Raw genomic sequence first — 19677 nt, forward strand, 5'->3', positions numbered from 1 at the left:
GTGGAGGCACTTCTACTTTTACACAGCTTTCTCAGTCTAGAGAGTTCATGAAGTTAATTATTTTTGTTAGCTACTGGTCGGTAGCTAACAAAAATACCAACCAGCACCAGCTCTGATATGAGCTAGTTTGCTAAAATCAGAGTTAACTTTTTCTTTAGCGCTTTAGTCTTAGCTAGCTTTGAAAATATTTAGCGCACTTAGCTTCTTAACTTTTCAGATAAATTCCTAAGTTCTAATTTACTTAACAACTATAAAACTAAATGAGTGAAATGTCTGATTCAAATAATGACTTCCTGAAGTTCAACTGTTTAGCTTGGTGTCCAATAATAAATTTGACCTGTGGAGGGCGGTATAACAAATGTTGTGTCACTGACACATAGTGGGTGTCAACATGGTTGACATTAGCACTATAGCATTAGCTAAATATTCTGTTTGTGTAGCGCTTTAGGACAAACAGAACTAATGTTAACACTGCTGTGCTAACCCTGTGGCCAACACTGCTGCTAGCTAACCCTCAAAATGGCTGACAAAGCCATGATGGAACAGAAGCCTAAATTCAATAAACCTTTAGAACAACACTTAATTTTTATGGTTTAGTCATCTTGAAAGGGCCACAACTCAAATTAGGATTGGCTCACCAACACATTACTAGAATCCATGCTGTTTAATGCTGCAGGTATTCAGACCACTTTCTACTCAAACTCTGCCTAGTGATGGCAGACCCGAATTTCTGATTGGTTTATTATTTTCCAAACACAAAATGATTGTATTACACACTTATTTTCTAGAGAAGCATACTTCTGCTTAATAAAGTATTTATTTCTAGCCATCTGAAGGTTCTAATTTGAATAATTGACCATTGACTCGCCTCTTACGGTTGGTTTCAGTGAGTGCTGTTGCACAGCAGATCCTCTGGAACTGCCTTATTGAAGATCCTGCTCTGGTTCTCCGCCACTTCCTGGAAAAACTCACCGTGAGCAACAGACAGGTGGGAGAGATGTTTGAAGACACATTCTTAGGATTTTTAAGCAAAAATAAAAGGTTCTCATGACATAAAAGCAGCAACAACAAAAAAATTCTTCACTACACATCAGCAGAGAATGTATGAATCTCTTGCGTGTGAGTTTTCCAAGCTGCTGCTGTCTCCAGGATGAGCTGATCTACATGCTGAGGAAGCTGCTGCTGAACATCGGCGATCTGCCTGCCCAGACCTCCCACATCCTGTTTAACTACCTGGTGAGATAACGCCCATCCTCCCGAGTGTGTTTGCTGCTCAGGTCCCGGTTCTTGACCTGGACTGTGCCTCCAGGTGGGGCTGATTATGTACTTTGTGCGGACGCCGTGCGAGTGGGGCATGGACGCCATCTCGGCCACGCTGACCTTCCTGTGGGAGGTGGTGGGCTACGTGGAGGGGCTCTTCTTCAAAGACCTGAAGCAGACCATGAAGAAGGAGCAATGTGAGGTCAAACTACTGGTCACCGCCTCCATGCCAGGTCAGCAGCCTGAACTTTCACCCTCACTACAGAATGCAGAACCAGCAGCGTCTGCTGTAAGCTCGTGTCTTTTGGTTTTCAGGAACCAAAACACTGGTGGTGCACGGCCAGAACGAGTGCGACATCCCCACCCAGCTGCCGGTCCATGAAGACACCCAGTTTGACGCTCTGCTGAAGGTAAACAGCCAGCGCCGTCTCCTGTGGTCCACACAGATATCACTGTAACTTTGCTGAACGAACAGCTGGGATCATGTGGAGGGAACGTTAGTTTTGTCCGTCTTCTTCCCTCCAGGAGTGTCTTGAGTTCTTCAACATTCCTGAGGCCAGATCGGCTCACTACTTCCTCATGGATAAGAGATGGAACCTCATTCACTACAACAAGGTGCAGCTTGAACCAGACTAAATGAGTTTTTTTTTAACCTTTTTGTTTTAGTTTCTCAACATTAATCTGTAGCTGATTGAAACCATTTTCTGGATCACATTATTAACAGATGTTAACATTGAATGAAGCCAGGAGACCTCCTCCCACACACTCTTCACTATTCTCACCACTTTAACACAGTATCATCTGCAAACATCATAATCTTTGTTGGCTTCAGTTGAAGGAACCATTAGCTGATTATGCATTTAGTTCTGCATTCAGTTAACTAATTAATGTGATGACATAATTCCTGCAAGTTAAACTGATACCCAGATCATTTGTTTTGTGAAATAATGGTAGTAATAATAATAATAATAATCATGTGTCAGAGCTGAAATGATTAATTGTGATTATTGAAATATTTGTCGACATATTTAATAATTAGTTAATCATTAACTAGAGTATATAGACTATACAAAATGTAATTTGCTAAAAGACAACACACTTATAGCAGTAAATAGGCCAAAACTGTGCAAAAATACAAACATTTTGCATTTAGGATGAAAAAAACTTTCTGTAAATCTGTTCTACCAGAACTCTACAGGCAGCTTTAGCTTCACCTGGTTCACATTCTGTAGAAAACAAAACCTCTGATTAAGCACATTTTGCTATCTAACTATTAATCAGTAATGCAAAAAATAATCAATGAATCAATAAATGACCAAGCGTTCACGACAGGACTGATATGTTTTTAGGCAAGAAAATGTTAATTTATGTTAATCCAACCCTTTGCATAAAGTGAAAAGTGAGCCAATTTAGTTATTTTCTTATTGACTTTCTTATTGAATCGCAAGTCTTATTGACTTGCGATTAGCTGAAAATCTGTTTTTGTGGAGAGATTAAAGAACTGATAATCAGACAGAAACGACTACTAGGAGTTGCAGTTCATTTTCTTTGATGCTGAAGACTGTAAATATTAGCTTCTGTGCTAGTGCTAAGACTGTTCCACTGTGAATGTTAATGCATATCCAGATAGATTGAGAGGAGGCCTCAAGTATTTGTGGATTTTAGCTGTTAGTGGGTTTTTCCTGATCTACTTCCTGTTGTCCGTTTTGCTCCGTCAGACCTATGTCAGGGACATCTACCCGTTCCGGCGCTCCGTCTCTCCTCAGCTCAACCTGGTCCACATGCTGCCTGAGAAAGGACAGGAGCTGATCCAGAAACAGGTAGCGGCTCCAGACCTGAACTCCTCCTGTGACCCCCAGTAGATCCTGAACCACTGTGTGCCGCCCGCTCAGGTGTTCACCCGGAAGCTGGAGGAGGTCGGCCGGGTGATGTTCCTGATCTCGCTGACTCAGCGCATGCCGGCGGTGCACAAGCAGTCCCACGTGTCGCTGCTGCAGGAGGACCTGCTGCGCCTGCCCTCCTTCCCCCGCACCGCCGTCGACGCAGAGTTCTCCCTCTTCAACGAGCCTCAGGGTGAGTCGGACATCTGTTAGTGCAGCGGGTGTTGCTACGGCGACGTCAACACTGTGGTCCGTCCAGGTAAGGAGCTGTTTGGCCTGGACACCCTCCACAAGGTGCTGTGGATCAAGCTGCTGGAGGAGATGTTCCTGGGCATGCCCAGTGAGTATCCCTGGGGAGACGAGATGATGCTGTTCCTCAACGTGTTCAACGGGGCGCTGCTGCTGCACCCCGAGGACAGCTCGCTGCTGCGCCAGTACACCGCCACCGCCATCAACACGGCCGTCCACTTCAACCACCTGTTCTCTCTGAGCGGCTACCAGTGGATCCTGCCCACCATGCTGCAGGTACACCACCGCTGACCGAGTGATGGCCGCCAAACAGCTTCTGGGTGGGCAAACCCACAGATGACACTACAAAATATAAGAAATATCAACGTTTCAGCTAATCAAAATGGCGGCGTCTATTAGGCAGCCAACAGACGCCGTCCTATCCAGTAATATCTGTAGGTGTTGCTCACCATTCTAGCATGACTCGTTGCTGATTTAGCTAGCTAACATTAGCAGCAGAGATCTGGCGCCTATGGAGAGTGACGGTTCTGCTCTGGTTCTGTTCCAGGTCTATGCAGACTATGAGAGCAACCCGTTGCTGCGGCAGGGCATTGAGTTCTGCTGCAGGCAGTTCTACATCCTCCACAGAAAGCCCTTCATCCTCCAGCTGTTTGCCAGTGTCGCCCCCCTGCTGGAGTTCACCGTAAGAGCTGATAAAGTCCCTGAAACTCCCTCAGCCTGTGATGTGTGTTCACCCTAACGCTCTGACCCGATCCCCCTTAAATCCTCCCAGACCAGCACCAGCACTGGCCTGTCCAAAGGCGTGTCGGCCCAGTGTCTGTTCGACCTGCTGGTGTCTCTGGAGGGCGAGACGCCGGACGCTCTGGACGCTCTGGAGCTGGTCCAGGCAGAGAAACCGCTGCGCTCTCTGGGTAAAACCTCACCACCACAAACCCAGCAGGTCTCCAACTGCAGCCAGGGTTCATCATAAACCAGTCAGGGTTCTTGCACAGCCTGGAAACATCCTTCTTTCCATTCCTCCTTCCATTCTTCTTTCATTGCATCCTTTATTTTTTCTTTCCTTTCATTTCTTGAGTCCTTCTTCCTTGACTTTCTGCATTCTGCCTTTCCTTCCTTGAAGTGAAACCTTGTAGATGGTAGAGTTTAGATGACTCTTGAGTGTTTCCATGGAGACCATAGTTGCCCTGTCCAGGCCTCACCAACAGACCGTTGCCTGTCATTGATTGTCCAACCTGTTTTTCTCTGTTCCTGCAGATTTCTGCTACGGTAATGAGGATCTGGCCTTCTCCATCAGTGAGGCCATCAAGCTGTGTGTGACGGTGGTCGCCTACGCGCCTGAGTCCTTCAGGAGGTAGACTGCAGCCACATCTTCTTCTCTTTTGGTTCCCTACAGCCGACAGGCCCTGACGCAGGTTTCTGGTTAGCCTTCAGATGCTGATGGTGCTGGAAGCGCTGGTTCCCTGCTTCCTTCAGAAGCTCAAGAGCAACACGGCGACAATGGAGTCTGCGTCCGCTGCCAGGGACGAAATCGCGGCCATCGCCTCCATGGCAACGTCCCTGCAGGCCCTGCTGTACAGCTCAGAGGCCCTCACCAGGTTTGGCTTCCAGCAGTAGCAGCTCTGATGGTTTTAGTCTTTGCATTCAGTGCCTGGAAATGTTTCCACCTGCAGACCAATGACCGCCCCGCAGATGTCCCGCTGTGACCAGGGACACAAGGGGGGCACCACCGCCAACCACGCCATGTCCGGAGGCGTCAACACCAGGTGACAGTTGATCTGGTATTCCTAAATCAATTCCCAAGAGGAAGAGGATTGAATGAAGGTGTGTGTGTGTGCGCGCGTGTGTGTGTGTTCCCAGGGACAACCTGCACCTGCTGGAGGAGGGCCAAGGCATGCCGAGGGAGGAGCTGGACGAGCGGCTTGCTAGGGAGGAGTTTCGCCGCCCGCGAGAGTCCCTCCTAAACATTTGTACCGAGTTTTACAAACACTGCGGACCCCGCCTCAAGATCCTGCAGAACATCGCTGGAGAGCCGCGCGTCACTGCGCTGGAGCTGCTGGACATCAAGTCCCACATGAGGTAGAGCGCCTCCCAGTGCATGGTCAAAGGACTCTACAGGTAATAGATGTTTTTCAGATGTTTGGACGCGTTTTTCTCTTTCTCTCATCAGGTTAGCGGAGATTGCCCACGCCCTACTCAAGCTGGCGCCCTACGACACCCTGACCATGGAGAGCCGAGGCCTGCGGCGATACATCATGGAGATGCTGCCCATCACCGACTGGTCGTCTGAAGCTGTGCGCCCCGCCCTCATCCTCATCCTCAAGAGGCTGGACCGCATGTTCAACAAGATCCACAAGATGCCCACGCTCAGGTGCGCTCGCCCACAGGCACTGTGCACCAGGTCTGTTGAACCCCGGACTCCCTTCTCTGTGGTGGCTGTGTCGTGCTGTGACGTGGTGTGTGCAGTAGCTAGGCGGCTTCTCGGCGCTGTCGTCCATCCAGCTGTCTTTGTGGCTTCTGGTGTGTTCTGTGCCGGCTGAGTGTGAGGCGTTCAGGTGTGACGACTTGTGGACCAACAGTGGAGCAGTGGCAGTGTTCCCTCTTTGCAGAAGGGTGTGTCCACTCTGAAGATAACACATTACACTAAATATCATGTCGGTTTAGCGCTGTAGCATTAGCTTCCACTAAGCATCATGTTGGTGTAGCACTTTAGCATTAGCTTCCATTAAATACCATATAGGTAGCACTTTAGCATTAGCAAAACAAATATTTATGATTAGTGCTTTAGGTGTTATCACCACTAACTTTTTGGCTAATGGTTCCCACCACTGTAGTTTAGTAGGCTAAACTACTAAAGGCTAAACTACTAAACTGCAGTTTAGTAGTAAAGAAAGAATGTATGTCTCTTTCAATAGAGACATACATTCAATAAAGAATGTATGTCTCATACATTCAATAGAGACTGTCTCCATAGCAACGTGTCTGAGTTCAGCTGGCAGTGCTAGCGGGATGATGGGATGATGATGATATCTTGCTAAAGCTATCAGCAGTGAACCCTGTATCTGAGCTACAACCCAACGCACCAATGAAAGCAGAGACGGCAACCATTTGTTGGCCAGTGAAGCAGTTGGTTACCATGGTCACAGATTCACGTTAGATTTATTAATAAATAAAAGATGTCCTTTTTAAAGAAGGAAAGACAGTAAAATAAAAGCATGAGCAAGCAGATGGGAAAGAAAGAAAAGAAAATCCACAGTTATATTTTTAGATTCCACTGAATGTTTTTTTTTGTGGTTTTGATGACTGAAGTCACCTTGAGGATGAATTATAAGAGAAAAGCAGGTTAGATGAGGAGCTCAGAGGGAACACTGATCTGAGATGTCTGTTTACTACTGCAGCTGCCGCTGTTTTTAAGCTTTGCTACATTTGATGTCTACAAGTTGTTTTATTTAACTAAAATAACGGGGAAAAAAAACATTGTTTAATAGCATGGTAAGTGAACTTATGCTTTGTTTTATGACTGGATAGGAATCCTTTTAGTTAGTTGCATTGGAGATTTAGAAATAAGACACTTTAGAGAAGTTTCCTGTGGGGCTTTCATGTGCTCTTCTTTTGTCACGGGGTGGAAATACGTGGTTTTCCAGGAGACAAGTGGAATGGGAGGCGGCCAGTAATCTGATTGAGGGGATCTGTCTGACCCTCCAGCGCCAGCCAATCATCTCCTTCCTCCCACACCTTCGCTCGCTGATTAACGTCTGCGTCAACCTGGTATGGAAGCACAACCAGCCACAAACCCAATTATGCAGGAGTTTTTCAACCGGTTATTTCTTTTTTGTTAAGTGACATTGCAGGAAATACTATTATCAAAAGTACTCCACACCAAGCTAATGCCAGAATGCCTGGTAAGCAGGATAAAGACCCTGCAGGTTGTGAATTGGTTACTTTCAGAGTTGGGTTTCCAGTGACTGTAGTTAAAGCCTTTACAACACAGAGAAGCACCAAAAAGTGGAAGCTGAATATTATTTTATAACCAGATTCACCCGTTTGAAAGAAAAGTTGAAGTCCAGTGCTGACCTTTGTCACCAGGTGATGGGTGTGGTCGGCCCCTCCAGCGTGGCGGATGGCCTGCCGCTCCTCCACCTCAGCCCGTACCTCTCTCCTCCGCTTCCCTTCAGCACGGCCGTCGTCCGCCTGGTGGCTCTGCAGATTCAGGTGATGCTCATTACAAATTCAGCTGACTCATCAAAAAAAAAAAAAAAAACGTCTTTAAGCACATTTTTCCTCCCCGTCAGGCCTTGAAGGACGACTTCCCTCTCAGTCATGTGATCTCACCGTTCACCAATCAGGAGAGGCGAGAGGGGATGCTGCTCAACCTGCTCATTCCTTTCGTTCTGACGGTGGGCTCTGGAAGCAAAGGTAGCAACACTAAATCACTGAACTCACTCTTTATTTTACAGCTTATTAACGTTCTGTTGTGCTGTTGTGTCGCAGACAGCCCCCACCTTGAGCAGCCGGAGATATTCCTGCTCCTCCAGACGGTCATCAACATCCTGCTGCCCCCTCGGATCATCTCCACCTCCCGCACCAAGAACTTCATGCTGGACGCATCTCCGGCTCACTGCTCCACACCTGGAGACACGGGGAAGGACCTACGCAGGGAGGGCCTGGCAGAGTCCACCAGCCAGGCTGCATACCTCGGTACGACTGGGAGCTGGAAACACTTCACCTTCAGTTTAGTTCTGTTAATCAAAGCCTTTAACCGGAGTAATCACACTCTGACTCTGTTAACACTGACGGCTCTAGTTTTATTACGATTTGTGCGATAACCTGGCTCCACCCTCCACAGCTCTGAAGGTGGTGTTGGTCTGCTTTGAGCGCTCGCTGGGAAACCAATGGTACCGCCTGAGTCTGCAGGTTAAAGAGATGGCTCTGAGGAAGGTGGGAGGCCTGGCTTTCTGGGACTTCATTGACTTCATTGTGCGAACCCGCATCCCTATTTTTGTCCTCCTGAGACCCTTCATACAATGCAAGGTAACGTAGCTTCGTCCATCAGTGGTGTTAGGTTCACCTAGTAGCGGACCTGTTGCTGATTCTTGACGTGTCGTGCAGTTGCTGACCCAGCCGGCCGACTCCCAGGAGGAGATCACGGCGCGGCACCACATCGCCGACCAGCTGGAGCGCCGATTCATCCCCAGGCCTCTCTGCAAGAGCTCACTGTTTGCAGAGTTCAACAACGAACTCAAGATCCTCAAAGAGGCAGTCCACAGCGGCTCTGGTCAGATAACCGAACCGCTACTCATTTCTCTACTGATGCTCTGACCTCTTAACTCTGAGCTTGGTCTCCGTTCCAACAGCGTACCAAGGGAAGACGTCAATCAGCACAGTTGGCACCTCCACGTCGGCCTACCGGCTCAGTCTGGCCACAATGTCGCGCTCCAACACAGGAACCGGCACCGTGTGGGAGCAGGACAGCCAGCCGTCACGGCAACCGTCGCAGGACACACTGAGCCGCACCGATGAGGATGACGAAGAGAGTCAGAAATAATACTTTCAATTGGGATGGGCATTTATTGTTAGAGTGAAAAGTTTATCCACACTGTTCCCCGAAAAAAAGTCACTTATTACAATATGATAAAACTCAAAGTCAATGTCGCCCACCGTTTCTTTCAAAACTTGTTTTTCGTTTGATGTCATCTTACCATCTTGCGCTCCCTTTGCTGTAGATGACTCCATGAGTATTCCCAGCGTTGTGAGCGAACACGAGGCCTTCCTCCCCAGAGTGATGTCACAGCGGCGTTTCTCCAGCCACGCCACCGGCTCAGCAGCCGCGCAGCCTGAGAATCCCCGCACCACCATGCTGCCCAGCCAAAGGTAGCATCCCAGACACACGCAACAAAAAACACACCATAGACTGAAGAGTTAACTTTGAAACTTAAACACATTTTCTTACATTCTGGCTATATTAGTGCTTAAATTCAAATAAGATATTTTTTCCTTAAATGTAGCCTGAATTAAGCTAAAAAAAAACCCCAACACATTAATTGTTTCAACTTAGAAACACATAATGAAAATAATAGCAGGAACGTTAAATTTGGGTCATCAAAGTTTGTCACCAGTTTTTTAAGTCTTAGGTCAACAGGAGTCCTAATCCACATCCTTGTGGAATGCCACAATGTTAGCGTTAGCGCGGTAGCTTCTAACATTAACATCGTCATGTTAGAAGCTTTAGTGCCTCTGTTCACTCCAGCCATGCATCAATATGATGCTTTACTTATAATTTTTACACTTTTAACCAATATAAATAAAGTCTTAGTGTCATTATTTTTATACTTGGAAGCAATTAACTTAATTTAACATTGGCAAGTGTATAAAATACTTTATTTATTTTAAGACTTACTTGTCTCCAATGTAATCAATTGTTAGTTTAGTAGAATTATGGTAAACTGGTTTAAATTTAATAGCCTAGTGATGTATTTACAAAAATTTAAGAATTAGCATGTTAATGGTCTAGCAACGCAGAGGCAAGAGTACAAAATTTCTATGAATTGATTTATGATCCATTTCAATGTCCAGTGGTGTTACACTGAAAGATTTCTTCAATATTTTAGAGGGACAAAAAGTAGAAATATTGAAGTTTTAATAAATTCTGACATCAACACGGCAGTGGGAGCTGCGACAGCTAATAGTTTAGCACCTTTCCAGATCACAGGCAGAAAAGTGTCAAAATGATGTTCTAGGTCAGTTAGTTTATTTCTGTGTTAGTGCAGATTCAGGTCTTCTTTATGTAGCATGCAGGACTTTAACCCAATCATACCCCACACCCACAGTCATATTTTTCTGTGTATATATCTGTCGATTTCTAATATTGATTTAACTCAGCTTATTTTAAAAGTCTGCTCCAGCTTTGGTTGTTTTCAGAGCAAACGCCCCGGCTTTCCGTCCTAGACATAAATGGTCTCAGGGGGGGATGGATCTCAACTACACTCCCTAAACTCCCACTCTCCCCCCTCCCTCCGCCCCCTTTTTACAGTGAACCCAATGTGCTAGATGAGTGCCAGGGCCTTCTGCAGGAGGGTAACCTCTCTAGGTACAGTGGCCCAGTCGTTGTGTGTGTCCCATCGGTGCATTCTTTGCATCTGTCCGCCACTGGGAGGGGGCATGGCCTCGGGACGGCCTCCTCTGCCGGCCGTCAATCACTCATCCACATCCAATCAAATCGCCCCTCTCCACTCTCCTGTCTCCTACTCTTTCTGTGTGGGTCCAGCCTTGTTTCCCCTTCACCTCCCCTTTGAGCTCCACACTGACCCTCATCTTCTCAGCTCATCTTGCTGCTATCCTAACCAGGCCCCCTGCCCCCCGTACTCCCCACACCTGAACTACAGAGTGCCCCCCCACTGGAGCCTGCTCCTCCTGTTAGCTGTGGGTCTCTCCAGTCGATGTGCCATCTCAACAAGTCAGCCTTCCTCCATCGGTGCCATGGTGTCTCATATTGTTCCCGTGTCTAACCGGCTTCTTGCTGATCAAATTGGGCGTCCTGTTGTGGATACCAATCTGTAGGGGCAACGGGGGAACTGGGGCGGCAACAACTTGCCAACACTTTGCTCTTGTTCCACTTTTCTGCTACTTTTATTTAAAACCCAACCAAAAAAAACCCCTCACCGTTTGGTAAATTGGTGTAAGAAGTGTTGCTGCTCCAGCCCCCACTACCCCCTGTTGTGTTTTGGTGTCTGAAGCGTTAGCAGCACTTGTTTCTTTTCCTGCTCTGTGGTTTGGTGTTCTGTAGCATACCGTGTGTGTTGTGATGAGTAGTTTAGCATCTTGTGTCAATCAGAGGTCTGTTTCGGTGAGCGAACACTCGGGTGTTTTTGGGCCCCGTCACACTGATATGTTTGTGTGTGTTTCCTGCATCTGTGCGTGTGTGTGTGGTCCGGTTGACTGAACCAGGGTTGCCAGCGTGCAAAGTGAGCCTGGCCAGCAGAACCTCCTTATCCAGCCACCATTGGGAAGAAAGCGCGGACTCAGACAGGTACGGACATCCCTTCTGTTTGGTCCGGGGTAAGCTAACCTAACGCACTAGCTACTGGGGGGAAATTTACCAATGGGAAACATGGCCAACTGTCACTTTAGCGGTTTTACATTTAACCGTTTTTCAAAATGAAGATGTCAATAACATTAATGTGAAGTGTTAGCATGCTCTCTTAGGTCAGGCCATATTTTATTGAGGTGTTGCTTTCCTTTCAGTGTTTAGATGTAATTATCTGAGTCATTGTGTTAAACAGTTTTTTTTCCAGTATAAGATGTTATTTCACAGCTAATGCTAACGGTTAGCATCTACACACTTTGTTTTCTTTGGCAGTTCCTCATAACCGGCGTTTTACTTTTACCACTTTTGAGTCATTACAAACAACAGTTGTTTTTTTTTTTCATTTGACCGAGTATGCAGAGAAATATTAGCATCAGCATTAGCCTGCTCTGATAGCTAACATTGCATTTCATTATGTATGGTTTTCACTGATCTATCACTAACTTAATCACACTACATTTGATATAATGTATTACAGGTTGTTAATAAGTGACAGCTGTGTGTTCACAGCAGCACAGATGACAGATTCAGCCTGGTTTGTGTTGAAAGGTTTGGCCTGTGGTGCTCTACCTGATTGGAAATGATTTCTGTTTTCCTGCAGCTGCGACGCCCCCTGCTGTCCATTCCAAAGACTGAACCGCGAGGCCGTTCTGGAGCCAGACTCTCTACCACTCGAAGGAGCATCCAGCCCAAGAACAAACCTCTGGGTAACGGGAGGTTTTCTGTTTCTAGATAAAGTCAGACCAGATGATTCTGATAGTCCTGTTGCTGTGCTGAGTCAGCGGCCCAAACCCAAAGCAGTGTGTGTGTAGCAGAGCCGTCCTTCCGTCCAGACCTCTGTCTTTGTTCCACAGCTGTGTGTTGTACCGCCTGCCACCACACTGACTCTGTCACTTTGTTCTGTCTCATGCCTTTTGTTTCAAAATAAAGAAACTTTATTGGACTGTGAAGGTGAGACACAGCCGTTAACCTCTTCCTCTCCACCCTGCAATGGCCCGCCCCCTTTATATCTGCAACCTTATCCAGTAGGGTGCTCTGCATGTCTGTCTTGCTCCCCACCCAGTACCCCCTCCACCTGCTCCCCCCCCCGGCATATCGCCCCCCCCAGTCCCCACCTTGAGCCTCCACTACAGTGTTAGCCAGGTGCTAGCTGCTGAGTTTTAGGCTTCTAACCACCAGTGTGTGTTCCCTCAGCGCACGGAGACCAGAAGAGGTCTGTGACCTTCACTGAGACTCAAGGTCAGCAGGGGGCTCAACAGGGGGCTGCGGGCGCCACAGAGCCCTCAGGTGAGGGCAGGAAGGCCAGCCCGGCTCCGTCCAAGTCCCCCACCCTGGAGGTGCCGTCAGCCACCGTCACAGCCGACCTGCACGGGCCGGCCAGCATCCAGGTAGAAACGAGCGCTGGCTAGATTCACAGCTTCCTGTTTACATTGGATCAGTAAAAACAGTCTCATAGTAACCATAAAATCCTTTACAGAAATCTCATTTTGTTCACTTCTGTAGAGTCAACAAGTTTCCTGGTAAATCAATGGGTCAAGGTCGCTCTGAGTGACCTGTAGTTAGCAACAATTCAATAAACTCAAGATTTAATAATATTATTGTTCTTTTTCTAAAGGTACCATAAAATAAATATTAAATTAGTACATTTTCCTACTTAATAATCTGGACACTTCATGTTAAAAATAAAAGTTGTAGTTTAATGCTTAATCTGTTATATTTGTACCACCTCTGTTTTTATATTTTTGATAGATCTATTTAATATTAGATGTTATTTGTGTTTTTTTTATTGTTCTCTAATTTTCTAATCTCAAAACTTTAATTTTACCTTTAAGTTTCTTGATAAAATCAAAACCGCATTACTGAATATTGAATTTTTAATATTTCAAATGAAATTGATTTTAACTCATCTAATGTAATTTTCTTTTCATTAAATTGTATTCTATTGTACTTTATTTTGTCATTAAATTTTTGTTGTTTTATGCCGTTTTTTTTGTTTTAAGTTATCTAACTTAAGTTTAATATTTTTATTTTATTATTTTTTTCTTAAGCTACTTCTGTTAAACACCATTTTCTATGTAGGTTAGCTTAAAATGCTAAAATCAGGAGCATGTTTCTGGCTCCAGTCATGAAATCATCTGACCAATCAGATGCAGCGGTGTGGCTCCACTTTCTGATCAGTTTTCTGTGATGAATAATAAATGGTGGAGACGTTCTTCTTCTGTGGTAGTGAAGTGGCAGAAGGATGACACTTCACTACCACATTGGTGTTGAGGTGGTTTGTGTGACCTGGCCGTTTGCCTCCCCCAGGTTCCTGTGGCCCTGAGCAGCAAGGAGAGGAGGGAGCAGTGGGGGCTCCGCAGCAGCCTGTCCCCCCCACCCTCCATCTCCCGCCCGTCCACCCCCACACCCCCATCCAGGACCTGCTCACCCCTCCCTCTGTCCCGCACCTCCTCTCCTCTCCCTCCTCCTTTGCCGGTGCTGAGCGCAGCTCCCGCCCCGGGCCCCCCTCCGCCGCCGCCACTGCCCCCAGCGTCCAGCATCAGGGATAGCCCTGGGGACGAGGACACAGCGGCGCTGCTGCCCCGCGGTGGCAACACCCTGCTGCGGCTGAGCGAGGACGACGGCACAGAGAACCCACTGCTGGCCCCACTGCTAGGCCCCGCCTCCCCCCGCCGCTCGCCCCGACGCTCCCCACTCCCTTTCTCTCCTGTCGACCTGGACCTGGATGAGTCCCACGTCTGACAGCAGAAGTTTCATCCTAGATCAGCTTCCTCCATCATCAGCTCCACCAGTTTTATTATCATTATGACTATTTCCCTCATAAATTCAGAGATTTATTTTTAAACTGTATTTTCAGTCACATATTTATCACTCTTAAATATTAAAGCTTCTAACAGAAGGAACCCTATCATATTCACATTTACTGCGCCCTCCACACTTACTGGCATCATGGTCTGAAAGCGTCCGTCTAACGCTGGTTGTCGTATATTTTACACATACCAGAGGGTGAATAGTTAAGCTCTGCTGCCACATAGAGGTCGGAGTTATATCAGCTAAATCTGATTTTAGAGAAGTTCATAATGAAATCTTAATTATTCACTATCTGTATCGTATTTATTCCCCAGGGAAACAGGAAGTCACAGTAATATCGTAATGTAATTAAACTATTACATTACTATTACTACATATTTGTTTCATTGGGAATGTAAAGGCTGGAGCGCAGGGAAGATCCTTTCACAATGAAAACACGTGGAGCTAGCTGAGTTGTGCTTTAACTAGGACTGTCTGCACACAACTTTGCTCATACTGACTAAAATGAAGCTTTGCCAAAATAAAACGCCCCCCAAAAAAAACATATGCAGAAAATCAACCCACTGTTGGGTACAGTGTCTTTGTACCAATCTTCACCGGATCAACCTGTAACTGTAAAGGGCGCCGACTCAAAAAGCCATTTTAAAGCTAATAAAAAGAACTTGGTCTTTTTATTATGTGGGATAAGAGCATATATTCAGTATTTATTTAATAGAGAGTGAAAATGTATTCATATTTATTTGTTTGTCAGTGATTTTAGTCATAAAAATGTCTATTTTAAGCCATCAGGAGCCAACAGATGATGGGGAACAAAAAGCAGAAAAGCCCCATTGTTCAGTTAGCCCATTGTTCAGAGAAAAGCAATATTTAATCAGCTCAGTGCCCCTTTAAATTAGATTTACTGTGTATTGATTGTGTTCTAATAGTAAAACAATAGAAATAACAAACACGCCTGTAGATTATCTGTAGTTAGCTTGTTTGTTGCGCTGCTACGTGTCGAGTTTCTCATCGTCCTGATGTTTGCGTCGTCGTCGTTCAGCAGAAAACCTCCAGCTGTGATGAACCTCGTTGCTCATGTCATTCATGCCTTAAGGGAATCATTTCATCTGTTCAGTTCCAGTTGTGTTTACTTGACATGGTTAGATGTGTTTTGTGCCATAATTCACACCAACGCACTGTGACTGTAGCTAAACAGCTTCCTGTTTTCTGCTAATGTAACTCTTTTCCTGGAAACCTGCAACAATGGCTGCATGAGACACAATGCAGTTTCTTTTTACCTGCTAAATAAACAGGATTAACATTATGACCTACTTGGTTCATTTATATTTGTCACATTTTGCTGTTATGACTCTTTGATGACAGCAGTGTATTTAAAAATGCCAAAGTGTTTCCCTTTAAATGTCTTATATTGTCTCGTTTGAATATTTCTCGGTTATCTAAATAAACAAAAGTTGTTTACAGCCTGCTTGAAGATTCTTTTGTTTGACAAAGTAGACTTGAGAAAAGATCCTGAGCTGAAAATACACTTTTTCGTTTTTCATTCTTTGAAGTTTCTGATTTTTCCCAGAAGTCCAACTCTGAAGATCACGGAGCGTGACGAACGCTTCAAAAAGTTGCATGTTAGTAAGACAAAAGCAGTCGTTTACTTTGGTTAACATCCTGATTCTCATCTCAGAATGTTTTACCAATTTCTGTCTCAAATGTCCAAATTTATAATGTCAAAAAATATCCTAATATCCCGGTTTTGAAATGTCTGCCTTTAATCATGGGGCAAAGAATTATTGCAAACTTATGACACTGACACCAGAGAATATCCCATTTTTAAAATTGTAAATATGTGAAAAATAATAGTTTTTTTCAAAAGAAATGTACCTTTCTGCCGCCATTGTTTTATGGAGCTAAACAATAAAGATTTAATAATCTCTTTTTAGGAAAACTTGCCCATTTTTGAGTTTGAAAAGTTGAAAATTTGCTTGTACCCCCCCCCCAATTTTTATTATTGAGATTTAATAAAAATTTCTGTTCTCTCTTTTTCTAAATGCAACTTATTTAGTTGCATTTAGTTGCAACTAAATGCAACTCATTTCGTTGCAACAACTAAATGAGTTGTTGCAACTCATTTAGTTAAGAGTGACAATAATGAGTTGTTATAAAGCCCTGGCCCTTAAATGATAAATCGTTAAAGCATCTGAAATAGTTTTTTTTAACATAAACATAATTTCTGAGCTCATTTTACAACATTTAGCATACGTCCTGAGATGAAATATGTTTGTATTTAATCCCATAAATGTCGATGCAGAGTCAGCAGGCCACAGCTGAACCGACAGCAACCAGGATGAAGAAAAGCAATGGATTTATACAATAAATGTCCTTATGTTTGGTTCTCCTCTTGATTCCCACCTAATCGTTTCCTCATAACCAATCAAGTTTCTTTCAGACTGGGATATTTACTTTTAGCACGTTGTTAGTGGGAGCAGGGTAAATAATAACTAGATAAAACAATACTATAAAAAAAAGAGCCTGCCAAAATGTCTCTAACAATTAAAAAAATAACTGACCAGTAGTTTTTCCCAGTGTTAGCAAAATGCCTAATTAGGTTTACAGGATAACTATTTTTTAATTTCAAGGTAAGTTGCTTTGAATCTCCATTTTTCCCTTGAGAAATGGAAAAAACCTTTGTGTATGTGTGTTTTACAAAAATATTTAACTGAGACACAAAAGCATTGATGGATGATATCTGCATTGTAAATTGACATTATGTGAAATAATGTCAAGTATATTGATTTTTGTTAATGTGAAGTCATGATTAAAATCCTCTTGATTGAGTTCATTCATTTTTTTTAACCTGCTATTATCCATCACTGCAATGGAGTAGCAAACAAAATGCTGTTATTTACACCCTTTGAACTGAGTCGTAGTTTGTCATGTTTCACATGTTGGTTATTTATTATAATTGGAAGATCAAATCACTGCAGCCTGATATTTTACTGAGGAATATTATTGGTTTACTTATTATACTTATTGGGGATCTTATCATTTTACTTATTTATTTTTTTTATTGAAAAATCTGGGGTGCATTTGAGTACAGTCTTTATTACTCAGATACCCCAAAATAAAATCAAGTGAAATCAAGCACTTTCAGAAGTAACCTGTAATAAACAAAGTCCATCTTTGCCAGAGCATCAACACCAATGTTTCCATGCAATGCATGTAAAGTACATATTACTCTACACCTAAAAAACAACAGAATAATTAATTTGGTGTTGAGATGAGCTGGTAACGAACTGCCACGAAGTATAAATCAGATTTTTACTTTTGTGTTGAATGTCTGTTTAACAATATATTTACCACTAATGACAAAAAAAAACACTTTTCTGCAAAATTCACCAACTGCAAAATTCTTGTTGGTGTAAAGTAACTAGTATTTCTAAACAGCAGAAGAAATCTTATGTTTTTTGAACAGTAACAATTTTTGTTGTTAATCTGTTGCTAAGAGATGAGTGTGTTTACTGGTAACCAAGTGCCAAAATAAACTTCAGATTTTTACTTTTGCAAAATTTACCAACTGTAAATTTCTTGTGTCTAATTAGGTAAGCATTATTTCAAAAGAGCTCATGTTTCATAAACTGCATGACTTGTTATTCATTTTGTTTTCTACTGGTAACAAACTGCCACGAAGCATAAATTTATATTTTCACTTTTGTGTTGAATGTGTTTTTAATATATAACAAAAATAATTAACTTTTCTGCAAAATTCACCAACTACACAATTCTTAACAAGTATAAAATAAGTAGTATTTCAAAAGAGCAGAAGAAATATTCTATATTTTTTTAACAATAACAATATTTGTTGTTGGTATGTTGCTAAGAGATGAGCACGTTTTCTGGTAACCAAGTTCCAAAAAGTAAACATCTGATTTTCACTTTTGCTAAATTTACCAACTGTAAATTTCTTGTGTCTATAAGCAGATAAGCAGTATTTTTAAAGAGTTTGTTTTATAAACAATATTACTTATTATTAATTTGGTGTTAAGAGATAAGCAGGGTTTCTTTCTTGAAACAAACTGCCACGGATTTTTGTGTTGAATGTGTGTTTCATAATACATTCATCACTAATGACAAAAAAAAAACAACTTATCTGCAAACTTCATCGACTGGACAATTCTTGTTAAGTAGTGTAAGATAAGTAGTATTTCTAAACAGCAGAAGAAATTTTGTGTTTTTTGAACAAGAACAATATTTGTTGTTAATCTGTTGCTAAGAGATGAGTGCGTTTACTGGTAACCAAGTGCCACGAAGTAAACAATTTTTACTTTTGCAAAAGTAAAAATCAGAAAGGAGTGCACAAACATTGCTAATTGTAACTACAGTACATTTTAAGATATTTTCAAGTCAAGTATGATTCAAAATTTTAAACTTGATAGAATAATGAAAAATCCTACTTAAACATACCATTATCATTTTAAAATTAATATTTAACCATTAAAATCCCTGTTTTAATCCCTAGACTCCTGAAATATATCCTTCTGAAGTCTGTCATGGCGCCTCGAATGATGAAGTGACGCAGTTGCAAAGGGTTGATAGTTTGAGTCATGCAGAACTGATCTGACCGTTTTTCAAGACATTCCCCCAGAACTACAGACTCATTGTAGCTATGACCTCATCTAATGCCTGCATCTCAAAACACGAAGTTACAGTAAATACAAGCAGCTCTTTGAGGATTACTAGTGCGTTTTTCAACGATTTTAAGAATGGCGGAGATTGCAGCAACGTTATTTTTCCCCCCGATTTTTGGCGCAGGGTATTTGATTACAACAGGAGTGAGGAAAGTTTTTAACAAACTCCTCCCTTCTGTAACATTTGATATTAGTAGTTTCAAGGATGAGATCGAGTATGATGAGTTTGATATGTATCTTTTCCTTCCTTCCCCGTCTGGGGAAGTGAAACTGATGACGAGTGCCCTGACTCAGAATATGAAGTTTTTAATGATTATCATCCAATCCTTCCTCGACTAGGAAGCAAACTGCGTTATTCTGAAATAGGCAAATATCCGCCCAAACATCGCACTAAAAATGGGTTCTTTACTACAGGCTTTGCATGCATGTTCTCCATGTGCATGAGTGGGTTCTCTCCAGGTGCTCCGGCTTCCTCACAGTACAAAAAGGTTTTGTGCACATTAGATGGATGATAGAAGAAAATGTTAACTTATTTCTAATAATTATTGTTCTTAGCAATAAAAATAGCAATACTAATATAAATATTAATAGATTAGTATGTTAATCAATATAATAATAATTACAATAATAATCATTATTATAATGATAATAATAATAATAATAATAATATAATAATCAATATATTGATAATTATTATTACTATTGGTAAAAGTATTAGTAA

General features: G+C 43.1%; 1 protein-coding gene across 22 annotated transcripts in view; it reads left to right on the forward strand.

Annotated features, from left to right (window-relative positions):
- unc80 (unc-80 homolog (C. elegans)) overlaps positions 1-15740 on the forward strand; it is a 44441-nt gene extending 28701 nt beyond the window's left edge. For 12 of the 22 annotated variants that reach the window (XM_081615020.1, XM_081614952.1, XM_081614961.1 and 9 more), the window contains 29 exons: positions 888-988; positions 1150-1236; positions 1310-1493; positions 1576-1670; positions 1786-1875; positions 2979-3080; positions 3153-3333; positions 3400-3665; positions 3937-4071; positions 4162-4300; positions 4644-4740; positions 4814-4984; positions 5060-5152; positions 5247-5465; positions 5557-5787; positions 7031-7154; positions 7473-7598; positions 7679-7802; positions 7878-8084; positions 8233-8417; positions 8496-8661; positions 8741-8920; positions 9110-9257; positions 10417-10473; positions 11331-11412; positions 12071-12176; positions 12400-12420; positions 12664-12857; positions 13777-15740. In XM_081615020.1, the coding sequence (XP_081471146.1) occupies positions 888-988; positions 1150-1236; positions 1310-1493; positions 1576-1670; positions 1786-1875; positions 2979-3080; positions 3153-3333; positions 3400-3665; positions 3937-4071; positions 4162-4300; positions 4644-4740; positions 4814-4984; positions 5060-5152; positions 5247-5465; positions 5557-5787; positions 7031-7154; positions 7473-7598; positions 7679-7802; positions 7878-8084; positions 8233-8417; positions 8496-8661; positions 8741-8920; positions 9110-9257; positions 10417-10473; positions 11331-11412; positions 12071-12176; positions 12400-12420; positions 12664-12857; positions 13777-14211 (4346 nt within the window). In that variant the 3' untranslated portion in view covers positions 14212-15740. The remainder of the gene's footprint in view (positions 1-887; positions 989-1149; positions 1237-1309; positions 1494-1575; positions 1671-1785; positions 1876-2978; positions 3081-3152; positions 3334-3399; positions 3666-3936; positions 4072-4161; positions 4301-4643; positions 4741-4813; positions 4985-5059; positions 5153-5246; positions 5466-5556; positions 5788-7030; positions 7155-7472; positions 7599-7678; positions 7803-7877; positions 8085-8232; positions 8418-8495; positions 8662-8740; positions 8921-9109; positions 9258-10416; positions 10474-11330; positions 11413-12070; positions 12177-12399; positions 12421-12663; positions 12858-13776) is intronic. The other 10 variants (XM_081614954.1, XM_081614969.1, XM_081615023.1 and 7 more) reach the window with 5 other exon arrangements.
- The last annotated feature ends 3937 nt before the right edge of the window (positions 15741-19677 follow it).

Source organism: Poecilia reticulata, chromosome 2 (assembly GCF_904066995.2).
Source record: "Poecilia reticulata chromosome 2, P_reticulata-male-v2, whole genome shotgun sequence".
Lineage (NCBI taxonomy): Eukaryota > Metazoa > Chordata > Actinopteri > Cyprinodontiformes > Poeciliidae > Poecilia > Poecilia reticulata.